General features: G+C 43.9%; 1 protein-coding gene across 1 annotated transcript; it reads right to left on the reverse strand.

Annotated features, from left to right (window-relative positions):
* Window positions 1-9,069: 9,069 nt before the first annotated feature.
* stbd1 (starch binding domain 1) lies at window positions 9,070-15,308 on the reverse strand. Its single transcript, XM_064977304.1, has 2 exons — window positions 14,669-15,308; window positions 9,070-11,718 (listed from the first exon to the last, which is right to left on the reverse strand). Exons 1-2 carry the CDS (start codon window positions 14,940-14,942, stop codon window positions 10,082-10,084), a joined length of 1,911 nt encoding a protein of 636 aa, XP_064833376.1. The 5' UTR covers window positions 14,943-15,308; the 3' UTR covers window positions 9,070-10,081.
* Between the last annotated feature and the right edge of the window lie 10,339 nt (window positions 15,309-25,647).

Below are 25,647 nucleotides of genomic sequence, written 5' to 3' on the forward strand. Positions count from 1 at the left end.
ATGGATACATTTTTCTGCATAATTTTTGGACAGAAAGTTTCAGATTTTTGCAATGTTACGTAGATGGAAAAAAGCTGTCCTTGAAACAGTCTTGATATATTCATCACAGTTTTATTTGAGACGACATTAAGATTAATTGTCAGATTCAACAGAAGAGCTCTTTGTTTCTTGGGACCTAAAACTAGCATCTCTGTTTTGTCCGAGTTTAAAAGTAGAACGTTTGCAGCCATCCACTTCCTTATGTCTGAAACACAGGCTTCTATCGAGGGCAATTTTGGGGCTTCACCATGTTTCATTGAAATGTACAGCTGCGTGTCATCCGCATAGCAGTGAAAGTTAACATTATGTTTTCGAATGACATCCCCAAGAGGTAAAATATATAGTGAAAACAATAGTGGTCCTAAAACGGAACCTTGAGGAACACCGACATTTACAGTTGATTTGTCAGAGGACAAACCATTCACAGAGACAAACTGATATCTTTCCGACAGATAAGATCTAAACCAGGCCAGGACTTGTCCGTGTAGACCAATTTGGGTTTCCAATCTCTCCAAAAGAATGTGGTGATCGATGGTATCAAAAGCAGCACTAAGGTCTAGGAGCACGAGGACAGATGCAGAGCCTCGGTCGGTCTGATGCCATTAAAAGGTAATTTACCACCTTCACAAGTGCAGTCTCAGTGCTATGATGGGGTCTAAAACCAGGCTGAAGCATTTTGTATACATTGTTTGTCTTCAGGAAGTGAGTTGCTGCAACAGCCTTTTATAAAAATGTTGAGAGGAATGGAAGATTCGATATAGGCCGGTAGTTTTTTATATTTTCTGGGTCAAGGTTTGGCTTTTTCAAGAGAGGCTTCATTACTGCCACTTTTAGTGAGTTTAGTACACATTCGGTGGATAGGGAGCCATTTATTATGTTCAACATAGGAAGGCCAAGCACAGGAAGCAGCTCTTTCAGTAGTTTAGTTGGAATAGGGTCCAGTATGCCACTTGAAGGTTTAGAGGCCATGATTATTTTCATCATTGTGTCAAGAGATATAGTACTAAAACACTTGAGCGTCTCTCTTGATCCTTGGTCCTGGCAGAGTTGTGCAGACTCAGGACAACTGACCTTTGAAGGAATACGCAGATTTAAAGAGGAGTCCGTAATTTGCTTTCTAATAATCATGATCTTTTCCTCAAAGAAGTTCATGAATTTATTACTGCTGAAGTGAAAGCCATCCTCACTTGGGGAATGCTGCTTTTTAGTTAGCTTTGCGACGGTATCAAAAATACATTTTGGATTGTCCTTATTTTCCTCAATAAGTTGGAAAAACAGGATGATGGAAAAGCAGTGAGGGCTCTTCGATACGGCACGGTACTGTCTTTCCAAGCTAGTCGGAAGACTTCCAGTTTGGTGTAGCAGCAGTGAGGGCTCTTCGATACGGCACGGTACTGTCTTTCCAAGCTAGTCGGAAGACTTCCAGTTTGGTGTAGCAGCAGTGAGGGCTCTTCGATACTGCACGGTACTGTCTTTCCAAGCTAGTCGGAAGACTTCCAGTCTGAAGCTTGCTTCAGAGCTCGGGTATTTTCTGTGTACCAGGGAGCTAGTTTCTTATGAGAAATGTTTTTAGTTTTAAGGGGTGCAACTGCATCTAGGGTATTGCGCAAGGTTAAATTGAGTTCCTCAGTTAGTTGTTTAACTGATTTTTGTCCTCTGACGTCCTTGGGTAGTCAGAGGGAGTCTGGAAGGGCATCAAATAATCTTTGTGTTGTCTGTGAATTTATAGCACGACTTTTGATGCTCCTTGGTTGGGGTCTGAGCAGATTATTTGTTGCAAATGTAATAAAATGGTGGTCCGATATTTATTTATTTCACCTTTATTTAACCAGGTAGGCAAGTTGAGAACAAGTTCAAGAACAAGCAGTTCGACACATATAACGACACAGAGTTACACATGGAGTAAAACAAACATACAGTCAATAATACAGTAAAATAGTCCAGGATTATGAGGAAAAACATTAAGATCCACAACATTTATTCCATGGGACAAAACTAGGTCCAGAGTATGACTGTGCCAGTGAGTAGGTCCAGAGACATGTTGGACAAAACCCACTGAGTCGATGATGGCTCCGAAAGCCTTTTGGAGTGGGTCTGTGGACTTTTCCACGTGAATATTAAAGTCACCAAAAATGTGAATATTACCTGCTATGACTACAAGGTCCAATAGAAATTCAGGGAACTCAGTGAGGAACGCTGTATATGGCCCAGGAGGCCTGTAAACAGTAGCTATAAAAAGTGATTGAGTAGGTTGCATATATTTCATGACTAGAAGCTCAAAAGAGGAAAACGTAAAAAAAAAATGTAAATTGAAATTTGCTGTCGTAAATGTTAGCAACACCTCCGCCTTTGCGGGATGCACGGGGGATATGGTCACTAGTGTAGCCAGGAGGTGAGGCCTCATTTAACACAGTAAATTCATCAGGCTTAAGCCATGTTTCAGTCAGGCCAATCACATCAAGATTATGATCAGTGATTAGTTCATTGACTATAATTGCCTTTGAAGTGAGGGATGTAACATTGAATAGCCCTATTTTGAGATGTGAGGTATCACGATCTTTTTCAATAATGGCAGGAATGGAGGAGGTCTTTATCTTAGTTGGGTCTTTATCTTATTGCTAAGGCGAACACCGTCATGTTTAGTTTTGCCCAACCTTGGTCGAGGCACAGACACAGTCTCAATGGGGATAGCTGAGCTGACTACACCGACTGTGCTAGTGGCAGACTCCACTATGCTGGCAGGCTGGCTAACAGCCTGCTGCCTGGCCTGCACCCTATTTCATGGCCTGCCCCCACCTGTACTCCCTGTTCACACAACAGTAGTAGGCCAGATTACTAGACAACCTACAGGAAGGAGGTGAACTTAGTCACTGTCACTAGCTGGCTACCGCTCGGTTACTCAACCCTGCACCTTAGAAGCTGCTGCCCTATGTATATAGACATGGAAACACTGGGCACTTTAATGTTTACATACTGTTTTACTCATTTTATATTCTAGTCAAGGCCATCCTATTCAACTATTGCTGTTATCTATACTATTCTATCCTATGTATTCTACAGATACACTAAATATTCCATCCACATACTGACCATGTCTTTACATCACATATACATACATATATAAACAGTACCAGTCAAAAGTTTGGACACTTCTACTCATTCAAGGGTTTTCCCTTATTTTTACTATTTTCTAGATTGTATAATGATAGTGAAGACATCAAAGCTATGAAGTAACACACATGGAATCACGTAGTAACCAGAAAACCAGCCCATCTGTAAATAGCCCACCCAACTACCTCATGTCCATAGTGTTAGTTTTTTTGCTCCTTCACACCCCGGTATCCCTACTTGCACATTCATCTTCTGCACATCTAATCACTCCAGTGTTAATTGCTAAATTGTAATTATTTCGCCACTATGGCCTATTATTTTGCCTTACCTCCCTAATTACATTTGTACACACTGTATATAGATTTTTCTATTGTGTTGTAAACTGCACGTCTGTTTATCTGATGTGTAACTGTGTTGTTTGTGTCGCACTGCTTTGCTTTATCTTGGCCAGGTCGCAGTTGAAAATGAGAACATGTTCTCAACTAGCCTACATGGTTAAATAAAAGGTGAAATAAAAGTATAATAAATATATATCTATACACCAGACTTTTAAATTGCTTGTACTAATATTTATATATTTCTTAATTCCAGACTGCTTTGTGATGTCATAGGGAATGGACTGCATTGTGATGTCATAGGGAATGGACTGCATTGTGATGTCATAGGGAATGGACTGCATTGTGATGTCATAGTCATACACCGGGCCAGCTGGTATCACAGGTCTTGCCCCTGCACACCAACCTGAGGCACACCAACCTGCAGCCGGAGGGACAGCAGTCGCAGCAACTTTCTTTCTGACAACTGGCGCATGCACAGTTGAAGCACTTGCAGGATCCACCGCAATTGCAAAATCCAGTTTTGCAGCATTCACAAGGATCCCTTTTCCAATTCTTGATCTCCCTTTATCCGAATGGACCGCAGTATTTCGGCAGGGTCTCAGCGGTGTGTTGTCAGCTTTCATTCTTGATCTGTGTGTATTGTTAGATATTACTGCACCGTTGGAGCTAGAAACACAAGCATTTCGCTACACCCACAATAACATCTGCTAAATATGTGTATTTTAATCAAATTTGATTTGATTTAAACTAGGCCAATGGGCACTAGGTCACTGAACTTTTGTTTTGAAAGTCACTGAAAACCTTTTGATCACACCAGCTGTGGCAATAGCTCTGCCTGACCACTGGACTTTGGACAGACTTCTCATAGTGCAATGAACGCTGAACCCTCTACGTCCCAGTCATGGGGGAGGGTTATTAGCTCTCCGTCCCAGTCATGGGGGAGGGTTATTAGCTCTACGTCCCAGTCATGGGGGAGGGTTATTAGCTCTACGTCCCAGTCATGGGGGAGGGTTATTAGCTCTACGTCCCAGTCATGGGGGAGGGTTATTAGCTCTACGTCCCAGTCATGGGGGGGGGGTTATTAGCTCTACGTCCCAGTCATGGGGGAGGGTTATTAGCTCTCCGTCCCAGTCATGGGGGAGGGTTATTAGCTCTACGTCCCAGTCATGGGGGAGGGTTATTAGCTTTCCATCCCAGTCATGGGGGAGGGTTATTAGCTCTACGTCCCAGTCATGGGGGAGGGTTATTAGCTCTCCATCCCAGTCATGGGGGAGGGTTATTAGCTCTCCATCCCAGTCATGGGGGAGGGTTATTAGCTCTCCATCCCAGTCATGGGGGAGGGTTATTAGCTCTACGTCCCAGTCATGGGGGAGGGTTATTAGCTCTACGTCCCAGTCATGGGGGAGGGTTATTAGCTCTACGTCCCAGTCATGGGGAAGGGTTATTAGCTCTACGTCCCAGTCATGGGGGGGGGGTTATTATCTCCAGCTGTAAATGCTAATTCCATCCATTTGTCCCTTCCAAGGGCTAGGCCTTGCCTTCTTGGAGCCGGGGGTACAGTAATGGACGTGGAGCCGGGGGGTACAGTAATGGCCGTGGAGCCGGGGGTACAGTAATGGCAGTGGAGCCGGGGGTACAGTAATGGCAGTGGAGCCGGGGGCGGGGGTACAGTAATGGCAGTGGAGCCGGGGGGGGGGGGTACAGTAATGGACGTGGAGCCGTGGGGGGTACAGTAATGGACGTGGAGCCGGGGGTACAGTAATGGCCGTGGAGCCGGGGTACAGTAATGGCCGTGGAGCCGGGGGGGGGGTACAGTAATGGAAGTGGAGCCGGGGGGGTACAGTAATGGACGTGGAGCCGGGGTACAGTAATGGCCGTGGAGCCGGGGTACAGTAATGGCCGTGGAGCCGGGGGGGTACAGTAATGGAAGTGGAGCCGGGGGGTACAGTAATGGCCGTGGAGCCGGGGGTACAGTAATGGCCGTGGAGCCGGGGGTACAGTAATGGCCGTGGAGCGGGGGGGGTACAGTAATGGAAGTGGAGCCGGGGGTACAGTAATGGACGTGGTAGCCGGGGGGTACAGTAATGGACGTGGTAGCCGGGGGTACAGTAATGGACGTGGAGCCGGGGGTACAGTAATGGACGTGGAGCCGGGGGTACAGTAATGGACGTGGAGCCGGGGGTACAGTAATGGAAGTGGAGCCGGGGGTACAGTAATGGAAGTGGAGCCGGGGTACAGTAATGGACGTGGAGCCGGGGGTACAGTAATGGAAGGAGCCGGGGGTACAGTAATGGACGTGGAGCCGGGGGTACAGTAATGGACGTGGTAGCCGGGGGTACAGTAATGGACGTGGAGCCGGGGGTACAGTAATGGACGTGGAGCCGGGGGTACAGTAATGGACGTGGAGCCGGGGTACAGTAATGGACGTGGAGCCGGGGGGTACAGTAATGGACGTGGAGCACGGGGGTACAGTAATGGACGTGGAGCACAGTAATGGAAGTGGAGCCGGGGGGTACAGTAATGGCCGTGGAGCCGGGGGGTACAGTAATGGCCGTGGAGCCGGGGGTACAGTAATGGCCGTGGAGCCGGGGGTACAGTAATGGCCGTGGAGCCGGGGGTACAGTAATGGACGTGGAGCCGGGGGTACAGTAATGGACGTGGAGCCGGGGGTACAGTAATGGACGTGGAGCCGGGGGTACAGTAATGGACGTGGAGCCGGGGGTACAGTAATGGCCGTGGAGCCGGGGGTACAGTAATGGACGTGGTAGCCGGGGGTACAGTAATGGACGTGGGTACAGTAATGGACGTGGTAGCCGGGGGTACAGTAATGGCCGTGGAGCCGGGGGGTACAGTAATGGCCGTGGAGCCGGGGGTACAGTAATGGACGTGGAGCCGGGGGTACAGTAATGGACGTGGAGCCGGGGTACAGTAATGGCCGTGGAGCCGGGGGGTACAGTAATGGCCGTGGAGCCGGGGGTACAGTAATGGCCGTGGAGCCGGGGGGTACAGTAATGGACGTGGAGCCGGGGGGTACAGTAATGGCCGTGGAGCCGGGGGGTACAGTAATGGACGTGGAGCCGGGGGGTACAGTAATGGACGTGGAGCCGGGGGTACAGTAATGGCCGTGGAGCCGGGGGGTACAGTAATGGCCGTGGAGCCGGGGGGTACAGTAATGGACGTGGAGCCGGGGGGTACAGTAATGGACATGGAGCCGGGGGGGTACAGTAATGGACGTGGAGAAGAGGTTAAATTAGAACTGACAACGTCCCATATTCAGGCTGCAAAGGCATCGATTTCCTCCTTAATTCGATTTCATGGTGAGAAGGCGGGAAAGAAAACAGGTTAAATACATATACTTTTTGAAACGCCATTTTCCACCACTATGCTAAGGTGGCTAATGCTACTTCCTGACACTGCATACAGCATTCAGACCAAGCGTCAACAGACTGCTGCAACCTGATTGGCTGAACGTGTTTCTAACATCCATGACTAGCATTTAGCCACTCTAGCACGGTGTTAAATCGAGGACATCGACAGCCTGAATCAGTAATGCTTTATGTCGGAACCAGTCCACAGGGGACACGAGTGTATAGCCAACTGTATACATTCCCTTTGGACTGTACAGAGGCAACTCAAGCCGACCTTTGGGTTGAGAAAAGTGGAGTACCTAGTCAGTTGTACAACTGAATGCATTCAACTGAAGTTAGTCTTACTCATTAACCCAACTCCTCTGAATTAGAGGCGCGGGGGAGGGGGGGCCTTTATAAAAATATATATATATTTTTTTTTTTTTTTAAATCGGCATCCAAGTCATTCGGTGCCCCAGGGGAACTGTGGTTCAACTGCCATGCACAGCAGAACAGATTTTTAGCATGTCAGCTCTGGAATTCGATCCAGCAACCTTTCAGTTGGTGGCCAAACGCTCCTTCCCGCCCGGCTACCTGAAGGAGGGACTGACAGGAAATAGTCATCCTGGACGAGGAAGCGAACCCCGGTCTCTGGCATGGGGTTTACATGTCTACTGATGCAACTCAGCCAAGACACTAAACATTTGACTTCTATACACACACACACACACACGTGGACACCGTTTCAAATTAGTGGATTTGGCTACTTCAGCCACACCCGTTGCTGACGTGTGTACAATGAGCACACAGCCATGCAATCTCCATACACAAACATTGGCAGTTGAATGGATGCCACCTTTCCAACAAGTCAGTTTGTCAAATTTCTGCCCTGCTAGAGCTGCCCTGGTCAACTGCAAGTGCTGTTATTATGAAGAAGAAACTTCTTAGGAGGAACAACTGCTTAGCCGTGAAGTGGTAGGCCACAAGCTCACAGAACGGGACTGCAGCACATTAAAAAAAAAAAAAAATTCTGTCCTTGGTTGCAACACACACTACAGAGTTCCAAACTGCCTCGAAGCAACATCAGCACAATCATTTTTGGGAGTTTCATGAAATGGGTTTCCATGGCCGAGCGGCTGCACACAAGCCTAACATCACCATGTTTTATTTTACCTTTAACTAGGCAAGTCAGTTAACAAATTGTTATTTACAAGGACAGCCTAAGAACAGTCGGTTAACTGCCCTGTTCAAGGGCAGAACGACACATTCGTACCTTTTACCAGTGTGATTCCATCTTGCAACCTTTGGTTACTAGGCCAACGCTCTAACCACTAGGTTAGAGTGGTGTAACGCTCGCCGCCATTGGACTCTGGAGTAGTGGAAACGCGTTCTCTGGCGTGATGAAATCGTGCTTCACCATCTGGCAGTCAGTCAATCGAACACTACCTGCCCCAATGCATAGCACCAACAAAAGTTGAGGAAGAGTTAATGGTCTGGGGATGTTTTTCATGGTTCGTGCTTGGCTTAGTTCCAGTGAAGGGAAATCCTAATACGTCAGCATTCAATGACACTCGACAATTGTGCTTCCAACTGTGTGACAACAGTTTGGGGAAGGCCCTTTCCTGTTTCAGCATGACAATGCCCTCATGCACAAAGCGAGGTCCAAACAGAAATGGTTTGTTGAGATCGGTGTGGAAGAACTTGACTGGTGTGCACAGAGTCCTGACCTCAACCCTATCAGGATGTGGAACAGACTGCGAGCCAGGTCTTTAAAAAAAAAAAAAAAAAAAGGCCAATAGTGCCCGACCTCACTAATGTGCTTGTATGGAAACAAGTCACAGCAATGTGCCAACATCTAGTGGAGGCTGTTATAACAGCAAAGGGGGGGGGGGGGGGGGCAACCAGACCAATGAGCAGGATTTTGTCAAAATACATACACAAAAAGTATATAATTTGGCAATAAAGTCCAAGGGGATGTCAAATGTTGGCCAATATAACTTGGCCCCCCCAGTCACTGATTGCTACTATGAACTTCCCAAAGTAAGTTTGCGTCATACTCTAGGTGTATTGTCTGATATTGGCTGAGGTGGCTTTTCAGCTGTGTATAACATCCAGGACCCAAACCACACAGTTTATAATGGCCTCATACCAAATCCATTGCAACAGGCTTTGGGATGAGTCTGGAAATACTTTGGGATGCCTACAATAAGAATGAGAGTCTAGGAAGGACTGCATTCCAGGAAAATATGTTTGTTTATTGGGTAATAGGACAGAACACTACTTAAGCTAAATATATAACAGTAGTACATTAACCACATTGCAATCATAAGACATTTTATTATTAAAACCAAGACACCATAAATTGTGCTAAAATAAAATCTAAGTAAACCAAAGTGAGTAAACATGTCAAAAACATTCATGAACACTGATAAATGATTATCAAAAAGGTTAAGGGACCTGGTGAAGCTATACACACACAAATATAATTCAAGAAAGCTAAGATCTGATGTAGAGATATGACATTTAAAATTCCAGCATCACAGTATTTGCTTAACAACAATTCACTGACCTATCGGTTGACGGTTAGGAGTACACTTCTATTTCTGGTAAATATAAACAGCCCATTTCACAATCACAAAGAGACAGCCTGAGTAACTGCAGTAAAACACTCAGATAATACTTATTGCAGTGATTATTGCTATACTGCCACAGCACAAATAATGCTGGTGTCGAAGCCCAACGTAGTACAGAGCTGCTCTATTCAAAGTAGTGAATCATCATCCTACATTGGACAATATCCAAGCGCCATACTAAATTGACATTCATCCAACTCTACCTTTGCATTACGTCATTGACTTAAGACGTGTCCACTTGATTAATAGTTGTGTTGCTATAATGCAGTAAATAAAAAAGGACCAGAGCCTTGATTAGATACTTTACCCAAAGTGTACACTCAATTACTTCCCTGTAAAAAGAAATGGATCGTGGGTATGGAATGTTGGAAACTGCTTTTTAAAATACAAAAGACAAAAAAAAAAGAAAAAAAGTGAATTAGTGCACAGGGTGAAAAATTGGGACGCAACCAAGTCCACTATGATCGACCCCTTGCGCCAGTCAGTCCTCTTCCTATGCAAGAGCCACACACTGCTAACACCACTAGTAATCTCTTCTTAGTACACTTCTTAGAATGCTACTAAAGAGAATGACCACTAGTGCCATTCACTTCTCCTCCCACTGGTTGCTCACTCAGAGGAAGCCCCACCACCTGTTGAGGTTCACCACTCCACCGCCATGACCTGTTTCCAGGTATCTATTCTCACTCTCCTCCCAGCGTTGGATTTCTCCATTCTCCACCAGAACGAACTTCCACTCCACCAGTTTCTCCGCAGGGAGGGCGACCCAGCTGGCCCAGAACCCATCCTGGCCCCTCTCCAGCGGAACAAAGTCCTTCCAGCTCCCCAGCTCCGGTTGGTTCCCAGTCACAGCCAGTTCCTGCCGGGGAGACAGGGTGTGATAGTGGATACAGAACCTCACCTGTACTGCATGGGGTTCATTAGGAAGCACAGCTGCCATTTTATTCTCCTGCAGGTCTCCATCTAGTGATACAGGTGTGGTTTCAGGTTCTTTGACCTTTGATGTGGGCGTTTCAGTGATTGTTGAATCGTCTGCATTGTGCTGCGTTTCTGTGGGATGATGCTCCGACTCGGCAAAGCTGTCGGACGAGAGGCTTATCCTCACCCAGGGAGTGTCAGCATTACCCTCTGCATCTGTGACACTTACAGTCATCCATTCATTGTAGTCCATAGTGGCTTCCATGATGTTTATTTCAACTTCCTGACAACTGCTCTCTACACGTGTGTCCATGCTCTTATCAACCCCCTCTCCCTTCCGCTCAGAAATCACATGGGTGTCGCGAGCTTCTGTCGGCTCCCTGCTTAACCCTTCCATCGCGTTGTCACGAAGAACACAGTCTCTGTTGGGATCAGTGCAGAGACTGTCTGGCTGTTGGTCAAACAGTTCCTGGGGGTTGCTCGTCATCCTCGCTGTAGGGTCAATCCCTGTTGTATTCCAGCTTTGAGCCGGTTGTCGAGCGTTTCCACGGTCATTGAGATCGTCTCTTTTCGCCACCCATGCATTTGCCACGTCACAATATTCGAAACCTGCTGAACGATCGTCCACTTGCTGGAAGTGACTGTAGAGATCCCCAACCATCGCTTCCATGTCACCCTCCATGGTTCTAGACTTCTCATAGACGTCCACATGGCTGGTCATCATGACAGCGCCTGGGCATTTTCCTTCCTGGATCTCCGTAACAGACAGTTGGTCAGGTTCTTGTAGACCAGAGTCAGTCAACATGTCAGGGAGAGTTTCATTGACTTGTGGAGCTTCCTGAGGGTTGTTGGCAAAGGTAAGTGGCTGGCTAGCCACAGACTCCTCGGTGCGCTGACAATCACGCCTCAGTTCAACTTCCTTCAAACCCTCCTCTTCCGGGTTATACAAGTCTGTAGCCTTCGTCTGTCCAGATTGACTGTTTATGTCACCGAGGGAATGGTGACTGGTAGCCGGTTCCTCCTCATCTGGGGACATCATCCGAGACCCTATGTCATCCTGACACACGCCTCCACAGACCTGACATAGGCCTTCATAATGATGAAATAAGCCTCTGTGCTCTTCAGGTGGAGAGCAGAGGTGAAACTCAGCATAAGGACCGTCGCTCTTCTTGGTCGTTCTCCGTCTAAGGGTTTGTAGATCCTCATTGGTTGTTGGGATACCCTCAATGGGTTCTACATCCTCATCGATTGTTGGAATCCGTACCATGGGCTCCCTCTTCCATCCCTCGCCATACCAGCTCTCCAGTGCCTCTGGAATCACCTCAGTCTCCTCTAGAATAGAAGCAGATGCAAAATGAGTGATCAGTCTACATCCTAAAAAAAATATAAAAAAAACACCCATCGAATACAATGACAGGAACCTTCAGGACAGTATTTAAAACATTTTAAAAAATATATAAAGTCAGCCGTTTTGGTAAGGGACTTGGTCAACCAGTGCTGTGATAAAATCACGTCGAACAACGAAGTCAAAGATTATGTGCACTGTGTAAGCTAACCAACCAGTGAGGAATGATCATTTTAAAAGTAACATTCCGTTCAAACAAGGTCATCAAGTCAGTCATAGTGGATGAAAATGAGATAAAGTACTTGAATTTACAACTTGTCTTATATTGTATCTATACTGAACAAACTATTTAAGATTTGAAAGTGTTTGTTCTTAAGGAACTCAAATAAATGCATTAGGCCATAATCTACAAAATGCACATGCCTGGAATACAGATATGCATCTGTTGGTCAGATGCCTTTGATTTTTTTATTAATCATTTTTTTTAAAAAGGGGCGTGGATCAGAAAACGATTCAGTATCTGGTGTAACCCACATGCAGGGAGACATCTCCTTCACAGAGTGGATCAGGCTGTTGATTGTGGCATGTGGAATGTTGTCCCACTCCAATGGCTGTGCAAAGTTGTGGGATGTTAGTGGTAACTGGAACACGCTGTCGCAAAAGTTGATCCAGAGCATCCCAAACATGCTCAATGGGTGACATGTCTGGTGAGTATGCAGGCCATGGAACTAGGATAGTTAGCGTCCAGGAATTGTGTACAGCTCCTTGCGACATGGGGCTGTGCATTATACTGAAACATATGATTGCGGCGGATGAATGGCACGACAACGGGCCTCAAGATCTCTTCACAGTATCTCTGCATTCAAAATTGCATTCGAAAAAAATTGGTGTGTTGGTTGTCCATAGCATTTCAGAGTGGCCTTTTGCCCAACAAGGCTTGTGTGTAATGTTATAATGACTTGTTGATATGCCACACCTGTCAGCTGGATGGATTATCTTGGCAAAGGAGAAATGATCACTAAAAACATGGATGTGCCCAAAATTGAATTAAGCTCTGTGCATACGGAAAATCATATATCAGCTCATGAAACCAACACTTTAATTGAGTTTATATTTCAGTGTAATAACTCAGCTTCCAAGAGACGTTTATGGTCTGAGAGATTGCCGCCAATAGATTATACTGCAGAAAAGTGGTATAACAAACTATAATTATAAGACAATTTTAGGCTGACAATTCTAGTACACTTCTGATATGTAACATGCCTTTGTTTGTAGCACCTGTCCAGGGTTATTCAGAAGACAAAGCCTGGAGGGCCACAGTACCATTGGTTTTCTATTCTAACTGGTGTCCCAGGTCTGAATTAGTCCCATTATAAACGCTATTCAGACAGACATGAAACGGGTTACACAGGCCAGATTTGAAGAACCCCGACGACGCCTCGGCCATTCACTCCAATCAGACTGGTTTGGAGCGTCGATATAGCCGCGACCTAAAATACGATCTATTCTAGTAGAGCGGGATAATTCTAAACTTAGCAACAAAAGAAACGTCCCCTTTTCAGGACCCTGTCTTGATTCGATTTTGCAACGGTTACAAGTCCAATGCTCTAACCACTAGGCTACCTGCTGGTTACTAGTCCAATGCTCTAACCACTAGGCTACCTGCTGGTTACTAGTCCAATGCTCTAACCACTAGGCTACCTGCTGGTTACTAGTCCAATGCTCTAACCACTAGGCTACCTGCTGGTTACTAGTCCAATGCTCTAACCACTAGGCTACCTGCTGGTTACTAGTCCAATGCTCTAACCACTAGGCTACCTGCTGGTTACTAGTCCAATGCACTAACCACTAGGCTACCTGCTGGTTACTAGTCCAATGCACTAACCACTAGGCTACCTGCTGGTTACTAGTCCAATGCACTAACCTCTAGGCTACCTGCTGGTTACTAGTCCAATGCACTAACCTGCGGCCAAAAGTTTGGTATAGAGATGCGTTTTTATACATGTTATTAATGGACATGGTACAACCTTTGGTAGGTAGGCTGCTGGCAGGCTTCGGCACAACGAAGTAAATATTTTTGATTCTGATGGGGTACAAGATTTGATATTTTTTTTATAAACAAAAAATGTATAGTTGACCCAGATTACACATTGGTTTACGGTGAATGGACAGGGTATAACATTACTTAATGCTTTGGCTTAGTTTCCCGGACACCGTTTCCACATGCTAACATTGTAGCATTTGTAGAGAATTATTAGAACACACACACCTAACAATCCCATGTGGCACAAAGTCCATCCACGGTATGACCATTAACATTTCCCCCCCACGTGTCCAGTCCAAATCATCCAAAAGTATCTGAAATTGATTGAAGCGCAAAGTCACTTAGATAAATTGTACATGATGCGAAAAATACTAATAACCAAACATGAATGGGATTTGTGCCACAAACGCTTGTGTCCCTGGCACTTTTAGCAAAGCGTGGACTGTTCTCACATCGTGTCCATGGACTCCTTACAAGGTAGCCTAGCGGTGAGAGCGTTGGGCCAGTAACCGAAAAGGTTGATACAATGCCCAAGCTGACAGGGTAAAAAAATAAATCGTCGTTCTCCCCCTGAACAACGCCGTCATTGTGAATAAGAATTTGTTTAACTGACTTACCTGGTTAAATAAAAGACTAACAAAGTAAAACAAATGTAATTTGGGTGAACCATCCCGTTAGTTCAGTCTCCTGCGCACCCAGTTGAAGGAGACCTGCGCACACATGTGTTTGTAGGCATGGCTGTAGCAGGAATCTAGCATCATGGAGGGTCTTTCAAAATAACATACCGCAAAACAGAACGAGCAAGATAATATTTCTATACGAATGGTTGCTTATTTGTCTGAATTCAAATCATAACCGATCAGAAAATGGGAACAAATACAATGTTGATTTACCTGTTGACTCGACACAAGAGAGGGGTGCTTCTTCGGTTGTAGTCTCCTTTCCGTCCTTTTCAGTTTCATCTTCAACCTTTCTTCTCGGACCTTTCAGTGTCTGTATAGATCTGTATATGATCAGTGCAGCCCATACAGACATCATGGCAATAATAGCGAGAACCACTGCAACCATCCAATCACTCATACAATACAACGCAGTTAAATCCCCAGCACGGTTTTCAAACGCGACGGTTTTACTTTTCTTGATAGTCATTTCTGAAGCTTCGGTCATCGATAGGAGAGAACCAGGTACAAGCAACGTGATCGCATATAAACACGCGAATACCAACACGCGTGTGTGTGTTCTTCTCCAAGCGCGTTCCAAATGACCTCTTATTGCGGCACAAACACATCTCAGATCTGCAATCAGGTGAGCCCGCTGACAATTGGCTGATTCGAATCATGGGCTGCGTTTACACAGACGGCCAAATTCTGATATTTTTGTTGTTGTTGTTGAGTAATTTGACTTTTGACCAATAAGATCAGCTCTGAAAAATATCTGACGTGAAAAGATCTAATGTGATTTGTCAAAATACCAATTAGTGGGGGAAAAAAAATATCAGAATTGGGCTGACTGTGTAAACGCAGCCTAGGGTAGGGTTTCCCAAACTGGGTCCTGGGCGATGATGAAGGGAGGCAATCCAATCAAAATATTGCACATTTCTTTCGCTCAAGCACCTCCTCAATTAGCCTGTATTTTAAACCAAAATGATACAACATAAATCAATCAAACAACAATACTATTAATTGCAGACAGACACACCTTGAAAATAGTTAAAACAATATTTTAATGATTGTGTGTTGCATTGGTCATGTTGTATGGAAATTGATGCTTTGTGATACAAATGTATGCCTTTTTTTGTATTATAGTGGACCTGCTCACACTTATGTAAATATGCATTATTAGTGTGTGGGTGGTATGGGCCTTGATCATGAATAATCCAGTATAATCGGGATCTTATTATTTGACATGACCATTTATTTCAATACTCACAATTGAGAACTCGTTCCTTTCCAGTATGTCAACATTACTCATACTGTAAATGAAATGCACGAATCTTCTGCCATCTAGTGGAATAAAGGGGCAGGTCCCACAATCCGTGTATTTGGCCTTAATAGGCTACTGAACTGTAAAACAAATATATAAAAATGTATCAAGGATAAATCATTGACCAGAAACCAGTGTCGGACATTCATACGTGAATACGTCATTTGTTTAACTGTATTATTGCGTCAGTATCATGTGTGAAAAGCCAATCGTTTTTCTGTTTACCGGTAGTTTTGTGTTCGATATCACTCTGGCATAATCCAAATTAATCTCGATGGGTCATTATTGACGTTTAACGTCGGCAGCGACAGAGTCCTCTGTTGTTGTTTTTTGTAAACAGACTGTTGTTGTAATCGATAGTCTCTTCAAATGAGGACACTTTGTTATTACTCTTGAGTAAATTAGCTACTTTAAATCTAATCTTATTTACCAGTCAATCGATGGTGGAGTCTGTGCATGCGCTGCAGTTGCACATCTCGTGGAGAAATTTTATTTGCACCTGTGTCAAACTAGCCACGATAGTTCAAACTGGGGGCCAACACCGATTAACATCAGTGACGTGGACACCAAGGAATTTTGGAAGTTCTTGACCCTCTCCACTGCAGCCCCGTCGGTGTGGTGGCGGCGTTCTCCCGCTCTTTTCTTGCACTCCACGGTCAGCTCCTTGGTCTTGCTGACGTCGAGGGAGAGGTTGTTGACCTTCCACCACACTGCAAGTTCTCTGACCTCCTTGTAGGCTGTCTCATCGCCGTTGGTGATCAGTCCTACCACAGTCCTACCACTGTCCTATCGCCAAACTTGACGATGGATTTGGAGTCCTGCGTGGCTTCACAGTGGTAGGTAAACAAGGTCCCACTTTAAAACTGATCTAAATGACACAAATATTGGAATAATGCCATATTTGGACCACATACAGTTAAACAATGTTGGAATGATGTTACATTATTTATAAATACAATAATTTATTAATTTGACAATAAACAGTCAAATCCCAGGTCAGAGAGATAATATCAACATAATATTCAGTGCTCTCCACTTTCAGTACAATGAAGCCTGTTTCTTTGTGATGTTTTCTGTCCTCATGGAAAGCTGTGAAAGTCTGTTTGCAGATGAAGATTCGACATGCTAATGAATGTCCCAAGAGACTAAGGGACGGTTTTGCGGACACAGATTAAGCCTAATCCTAGACTAATTTGCACTTTCAAACGGGACAAATTGAAATTGCATTACTCAGACATGGTTTAAAATAGACTCTCAGATTTTCCCTAGCCTAGATTTAAAAAGTCAGATTTCAGGACGAGTTAATTTAGATCTAAGTGAAGGATTAAATTAAACCTGGCCTGAGTCAGTTTTGACTTCAGATTAATAGATAATGGTCCCCAGGTTGACCTTGACAATGGAGGAAAATGGTTGACCTGGACTATTTCAATGACTATCAAAGAGCTCCACCAAGGGCAGACAGAGGGGCGGTTATAGACAGGAGTAACCCACTGAATGATTTTGCTTATATCAATTTCCTTGATCATGTCCACATGTACAAAGAAAATGCAGCTGATATTTGTTTGCTTGAGCCAAGGCTTTGATCTGACATCTTCGGGGAAGGCGCATCCCTCCTTCCCTACTGATCACCTTGAGGTTTTTGGCATCTGGAACTTTCCATCGTGAAACAGGAGATTTGTGTGGTGTAAGTGAACTGACTGTATGCAGAATAGTCCACAACGTCTGCAATGCTATATACATGTGTATATACACAGTACCGGTCAACATTTTGGACATACTTACTCATTCCAGGGTTTTTCTTTTTAAAAAAAAAATGATTTTCTACTAATAGTGAAGACATCAAAACTATGAAATAACACAAATGGAATCATGTCGTAACCGACAAAACAAATCAGAATCTATTTTAGATTCTTCAAAGTAGCCACCCTTTGCCTTGATGACAGCTTTGAAAAGTCACTGAAATTCTTTGAACATTTTCTTTGACATCCGTCCATTGTTTGGTTTAGGTGACTTGCTCCAAGCCCACAACAATGCTTATGTATTAGTGTCCTTAAAGTGGCTAGTGATACATGTATTACATAAAGATGGCAAGATGCAGTAGATGATATAGAGTACAGTATATACATATACATATGAGATGAGTAACGTAGGGTATGTAAACATTATATTAAGTGGCACTCCCTAGTCTAGAACTAATTAATCTGAAGTTAAGGATCGTCTCAGAAAGGCATTTTTTTTAATCTGGATTAATTGAAGTAGAATTAGTCTCGCCCTCGTCCTGACTTGAATTAAACTCTGTCTGCGTAACGCCCTTAAGGGTATATCCTATACGTCATGGGTTATATGTGTAGGCCTACCTATGTTAGCAAATGTACACAAAAATACAGTTAAACATCACACACAATGTATTAACCAATCAAAATTGGAGCAGGATAACCGTGCTGGAGGTCTGCTGGGTGCAGGGTTCTGTTTCAGCCCAGCAATAACACACCTGATTCAACTTATCAAATATAATTAGTTTTATAATCAAGTGTGCTATTGCTGGGCTGGAATAGAAGTCTGTTCCCCCAGTAGATATATTACTGGGCTGGAATAGAAGTCTGTTCCCCCAGTAGATCTATTTCTGGGCTGGAATAGAAGTCTGTTCCCCCAGTAGATATGATACTGGGCTGGAATAGAAGTCTGTTCCCCCAGTAGATATATTACTGGGCTGGAATAGAAGTCTCTTCCTCCAGTAGATATATTTCTGGGCTGGAATAGAAGTCTCTTCCTCCAGTAGATATATTTCTGGGCTGGAATAGAAGTCTCTTCCTCCAGTAGATATATTTCTGGGCTGGAATAGAAGTCTGTTCCACCAGTAGATATATTACTGGGCTGGAATAGAAGTCTGTTCCCCCAGTAGATATATTACTGGGCTGGAATAGAAGTCTGCTCCCCCAGTAGATATATTACTGGGCTGGAATAGAAGTCTGTTCCCCCAGTAGATATATTACTGGGCTGGAATAGAAGTCTGCTCCCCCAGTAGATATAATACTGGGCTGGAATAGAAGTCTGTTCCCCCAGTAGATCAGGGATCAGTGAAGTAAGGTTGTCCACTGCTGTTATGGAGTTTTCTTTTGTTCACCTGAATTTATGCTTTAGTAATAATAGCCTACTTTGTTACAACTCAAATGATCTGTTGTTGTTTATACTAAGATGTCTTGTCTTTACATACCAGTTATCTGTTGTTGTTTACACAAAGATGTCTTATCTTTACATACCAGTTATCTGTTGTTGTTTAGACTAAGATGTCTTATCTTTACATACCAGTAATCTGTTGTTGTTTAGACTAAGATGTCTTATCTTTACATACCAGTTATCTGTTGTTGTTTACACTAACATGTTTAATCTTTACATACCAGTTATCTGTTGTTGTTTACACTAACATGTTTAATCTTTACATACCAGTTCGCTTATTTGTACATTTGTTTAAAGTGACGACGTGTTGATTCTTTGAAGTGAAGTGTTTAAACTGTTTTAATTGTTAAACTATTATTAGAAATGAACTAGTGTGAATGTTGATTTACATATCGCAGTCCTGCAATAGAGAGGGGGAGGGGTTATTCTGTCCGTAATGTGTCTGTGTTTCTGCGTTGTATTCTTAAATCAACAGTTACTTTTTTTGCCTAGTTGTAAGATATTATATTTGCTTGTCTCTCTCTCTCTCTCAGTATATCAGCTGTGTGAATCCATTTAGCAGTTTATCATATGGCATACACCGCCAATGCAGCCATAGACCTACAGCATGATGACATTACTGGCCTTGTGGGCGTCTGTCACCTGAAGCGGAGAATAGCTAATCTCACACATTGGGGCCGCAGGGTAACCTAGTGGTTAGAGCGTTGGACTAGTAACTGGAAGGTTGCAAGTTCAAACCCCCGAGCTGACAAGGTACAAATCTGTCGTTCTGCCCCTGAACAGGCAGTTAACCCACTGTTCTTAGGCCGTCATTGAAAATAAGAATTTGTTCTTAACTGACTTGCCTAGTTAAATAAAGGTAAAAAAATAAAAAAATTATATGTTGAGATATACACTGAGTGTACAAAACATTAAGAACACCTGCTCTTTCCATGACATAGACTGACCATGTGAAAGATATCATCCCTTATTGATGTCACTTGTTAGATCCACTTCGATCAGTGTAGATGAAGGAAAGGAGACAGGTTAAAGAAGGATTTTTAAGCCTTGAGAGAATTGAGACATGGATTGTGTATGTGTGCCATTCAGAGGGTGAAGGGGCAAGACAAAAAAATCGAAGTGTCCTTGAACGGGGGTACGAGGTGCCAGGCGCACCGGTTTGAAATGCAACGCCGCTGGGGTTTTCCGGGTGTATCAAGAATGGTCCACCACCCAAAGGACATTCAGCCAACTTGACACCTTGACAACTGTGGGAGGAATTGTAGTCAACATGGGCCAACATCCCTGTGGAATGTTTTCGACACCTTGTAGAGTCCACGTCCAGACGACCTGAAGCTGTTCTGAGGGTAAAAGTGGGTGTTTCTAATGTTTTGTACACTCAGTGTATGTTCACAATTTAAAATAATACTTGTAGACAATGTATATGAGGCAATCCATTTACCAGATCTTGTACATGCCTTTTAAGTGTTGACGTATCAAATTGTTTAATGCAAATCCAGCCCTTGTAATTTAGCTAATGTATTTTTTAAACATTTTATTTAACTTTTATTTAACCAGGTAAGCTAGTTGAGAACAAGTTCTCATTTACAACTGCGAACTGGCCAAGATAAAGCAAAGCAGTGCGACACAAACAACAACACAGAGTTACACATGGAATAAACAAACATAGTCAATAACACAATAGGGAAAAAAATAAAGTCTATATACAGTGTGTGCAAATGGAATGAAGAGGTAAGGCAATAAATAGGCTATAGTAGCGAAGTAATTACAATTTAGCAGATTAACACTGGGGCGATAGATGAGCAGATGGTGATGTGCAAGTAGAAATACTGGTGTGCAAAAGAGCAGAAAAGTAAATAAAAAAAATATGGGGATGAGGTAGGTAGATTGGGTGGGCTAATTACAGATGGGCTATGAAAATAAGGAGATGACAATTAAGTTACAGGAGATGATCATTACAGGTAACATTTAGGCTACAGGAGATGATCATTACAGGTAACATTTAGGCTACAGGAGATGATCATTACAGGTAACATATAGGCTACAGGAGATGATCATTACAGGTAACATTTAGGCTACAGGAGATGATCATTACAGGTAACATATAGGCTACAGGAGATGATCATTACAGGTAACATTTAGGCTACAGGAGAAGATCATTACAGGTAACATTTAGGCTTCAGGAGATGATCATTACAGGTAACATTTAGAGGTTCATTTAATTTCATTCATTTTAGCTATGTTGTTTGCAAAATGATTGCAGTTTTTCCCATCGATAAACAGTACATGGTTGCTCTATGTACAGTATCGTTGACCCTGGATAAGTTAGCGACTGAGCTAACACAGCTAACCTTTTTAGGTCAATAATATTCAGTTTTTATTTTAAAAAATTGTTGGCTTTATAATCGTGAGAGAAAGTGAACTAGTTAGTAACTAGCTAATTAGTTGTACCTAGGTAGCTTAGAATGTTAGCTGACTTTTCTTAAAACAAACCTCATTGTGGCTAGCTACTTCTTGTCCCTCATGCTAGCCTTTACAGCCAAATATCACTTCAGAAACATCAACATTTAAAATATTGATACAGTCAGCATTGTAGACCATTTCCCCCCTCTTGCTGCAGCTTTAGCTCATTTAGAAACAACAAAGAAATGTTGTGAAAACCAGCGTGCTGCAAACATTCTAAAATAGTTTGTCACCAGTGGTAGTTTTGTTTAGTCCTCTGTTGCTCCTACGGCACAAATCTGCTGAGCAATTTTGGAGCTCCGCCTAAAGCAAGGCATTTCATTGGTTTGACGTGTTGCGAGGCGTGACTGATTTACACCAGGTTCCGACCGGTCTTTAGCTGATTTCTGCCATGGAACTTGTTCTTCTATGATATGCCGCAACCTACTGTGCTGGAGTGTGCAATCAATCATGGTCTTCCTAATCATGTACCACTAAGACAATTTAATTTAAAAAAAAACAGGAAAAATCCCTAACAGGACCAGCAGATGCACTACTAAACCCACTGTTCTCTGGTTGTCACACCCTGACCTTAGAGATCCTTTTAATTCTCTTAGGTTAGGGTATGACTAGGGTGGGCAATCTAGTTTTCCTATTTCTTTGTTTGGCCTGGTATGGTTCCCAATCAGAGGCAGCTGTCTATCCTTGTCTCTGATTGGGGATCATACTTAGGCAGCCTTTTTCCCACCTTAGTTTGTGGGATCTTGATTCTGTATAGTTGCTGTGTAGCCTGCAGAACTTCACCTTTGTTTTGTATTTTGTTGTTTTTCTGTGTTCATTTTAATAAAAGTAAGATGTTCGCCTATCACACTGCACCTTGGTCTCCTCATTCAGATGACGAGCGTAGCAGAAGGGTGGGGTGGTTGGCGGAGCCAGGTTTCAGACCAGAACCAACTCCCCGCACTCGCTTAAAGAAGCATGTGACCGTTCAGGCACCATGTTATGCGATGATACGCACAGTCTCAAGTGCGCATTCACAGCTCGGTGCGCTCGGTGCCATCTCCCTGCACTTGCCATGCAAAAATGAGCATCCAACCAGGCCTCCAGTGCGCCTCCGCAGTCCGGAGCCTCCTGTGAGGGTTCCCAGTCCGATGCTTCCAGTGATGAATCACCGGTCCGGAGCCTCCGGCGTCGGTCCCCGGCGACGATCCACGGTCCGGAGTCCCCAGCGACGATCCACGGTTTGATTCCTCCGTTGATGATTCATGGTCCGGAGCTTCAGACGACGATCTCCGCACCAGAGGCGCCACCGAAGTTGCCGGAGCCACGAGAGGAGCGGGGTCTGCGTACCGCACCGGAGCCACCACCAAGGGTAGATGCCCACTCGGACCCTCCCCTAAAGGTTCAGGTTTGCGGCCGGGGTCCGCACCTTTTGGGGGGTACTGTCACGCCCTGACCTTAGAGATCCTTTTAATTCTCTATTTTGGTTAGGTCAGGGTGTGACTAGGTTGGGCAATGTAGTTTTCCTATTTCTTTGCTTGGCCTGGTATGGTTCCCAATCAGAGTGTCCCGTCATCCCAGGATCAGGGCCAAGTAGTGGAATAGTGGTGAGGTTTTAATGGGTGTAGGGCTAGTTGGTATCGTGGAGAGTTTTAATGAGTGTAGGATTAGTTGGTATAGTGGTGAGGTTTAATGGGTGTAGGGTTAGTTGGTATAATGTTGAGGTTTTAATGGGTGTAGGGTTAGTTGGTATCGTGTTGAGGTTTTAATGGGTGTAGGGTTAGTTGGTATAGTGGTGAGGTTTTAATGAGTGTAGGGTTAGTTGGTATAGTGTTGAGGTTTTAATGGGTGTAGGGTTAGTTGGTATCGTGCTGAGGTTTTAATGGGTGTAGGGTTAGTTGGTATCGTGCTGAGGTTTTAATGGGTGTAGGGTTAGTTGGTATAGTGATGAGGTTTTAATGGGTGTAGGGTTAGTTGGTATAGTGGTGAGGTTTTAATGGGTGTAGGGTTAGTTGGTATAGTGATGAGGTTTTAATGGGTGTAGGGTTAGTTGGTATAGTGGTGAGGTTTTAATGGGTGTAGGGTTAGTTGGTATAGTGGTGAGGTTTTAATGGGTGTAGGGTTAGTTGGTAGTGTGGTTTTAATGGGTGTAGGGTTAGTTGGTAGTGAGGTTTTAATGGGTGTAGGGTTAGTTGGTAGTGAGGTTTTAATGGGTGTGGGGTTAGTTGGTAGTGAGGTTTTAATGGGTGTAGGGTTAGTTGGTAGTGAGGTTTTAATGGGTGTGGGGTTAGTTGGTAGTGAGGTTTTAATGGGTGTGGGGTTAGTTGGTAGTGAGGTTTTAATGGGTGTGGGGTTAGTTGGTAGTGAGGTTTTAATGGATGTAGGGTTAGTTGGTAGTGGGGTTTTAATGGGTGCAGGGTTAGTTGGTAGTGAGGTTTTAATGGGTGTGGGGTTAGTTGGTAGTGAGGTTTTAATGGGTGTGGGGTTAGTTGGTAGTGAGGTTTTAATGGGTATGGGGTTAGTTGGTAGTGAGGTTTTAATGGGTGTGGGGTTAGTTGGTAGTGAGGTTTTAATGGGTGTGGGGTTAGTTGGTAGAGAAATGTTTCTTCCCTTTTCCCCATCCTCTGTCCCTTTCCTTTTTATGTCAGTGTAATTTAGATTTTTAGATTTATTAAGATCCCCATGGCGACAGCTAGTCTTTCCTGGGGTTCGACACATAACAAAAAGACAATAGAGACAAAAGAAGATGTGGCAAAGAATTGACATACATTTAAAAACATGTGTGTGTGTGTGTGTGTGTGTGTGTGTGTGTGTGTGTGTGTGTGTGTGTGTGTGTGTGTGTGTGTGTGTGTGTGTGTGTGTGTGTGTGTGTGTGTGTGTGTGTGCGTGCGCGTGCGTGTGTGCGTGCATATATCAGTTACACATAAATATCAGTACATACACACAACAAGTAGGTCACATAGAGGTCAGGCGGTGTGCCGTGAGGTGTTGCTTTATTTGTTTTTTGATAGCAGGTTTGCTGTTCACTTGCACTATATAAGAGGGAAGGGAGTTCCATGCACTCATGACTCTGTATAATACTGTACACTTCCTTGAATTTGTTCTGGACCTGGGGACTGTGAAAAGAGTTGACTATGCAAAAAATGTGGAATTTCCAACACAATGTTTAAAAAAAATAAAAACAAGAAGTGACTCAGTCAGTCTTTCCTCAACTCTTAGCCAAGAGAGACTGGCACGCGTAGTATTAATGTTAGCCCTCTGATTACAATGAAGAGCAAGATGTGTCGCTCTGTTCTGGGCCAGCTGCAGCTTAACTAGGTCTTTCTTTGCAGCACTTCACCAGCACTTCACCACATGGCTGGACAATAGTCAAGATAAGATACAACTAGAGCAGGACTTGCTTTGTGGAGTGTGGTGTCAAAAAAGCAGAACATCTCTTTATTACAGACAGACCTCTCCTCATCTTTACAACCACTCAATCTACAGTATACAGCAACACCTCCCCCATAAACATTCCTGTCTCTTCTACGGATGTTATAACCTTGTATTGCTACTGCTGTAGCAAAGTAATTATTATAGTAATTAGGTGAGATTCAGAAATGGCTAATGTATTAATGTTATCTAATGTTAGCAAGTTGTAGATTTCATTGACCTTATTTCCAAGGCTACATATATTAATATGGGCTATTTTCAGCCCTTTCCTGGGTAGCTTCTCAAAGACAGACATAATATAGAAAAGAGCAAACAAAAGCCAGATAAAAACATGTATGCGTTCAGCAGTCCATTAATCAGTTGGTGTGTGTGTGTGATGCGGGGGGTTAAAGCTACAAACCCATAGGCAGTGGTTCCAAACCTTTTTCGGTTACTGTACCACCAACTGAATTTGTCTGTGCATTTTACCAGTAGGCTTATAAACTCATGTCTTCTCAAGTACCCCTGTGGATATGCCCGGCACCCTCAGTGGTCTGCGTACCCCTGGTTGGGAACTACTGGTGTAATGAATTCACACTCCAGAACGGTAGGCAGAAACACTGGACGAGATAAGAGAAATAGATTAAAAGGGGGAGCCTCACACTCCAGTACAGTAGGTAGAAACACTGGACGAGATAAGAGAAATAGATTAAAAGGGGGAGCCTCACACTCCAGTACAGTAGGTAGAAACACTGGACGAGATAAGAGAAATAGATTAAAAGGGGGAGCCTCACACTCCAGTACAGTAGGTGGTGGTATATCCACCTTTCAGTTGGTTGCAATTCGACAATGCACAGTT

This window comes from Oncorhynchus masou, chromosome 11, assembly GCF_036934945.1.
Source record: "Oncorhynchus masou masou isolate Uvic2021 chromosome 11, UVic_Omas_1.1, whole genome shotgun sequence".
Lineage (NCBI taxonomy): Eukaryota > Metazoa > Chordata > Actinopteri > Salmoniformes > Salmonidae > Oncorhynchus > Oncorhynchus masou.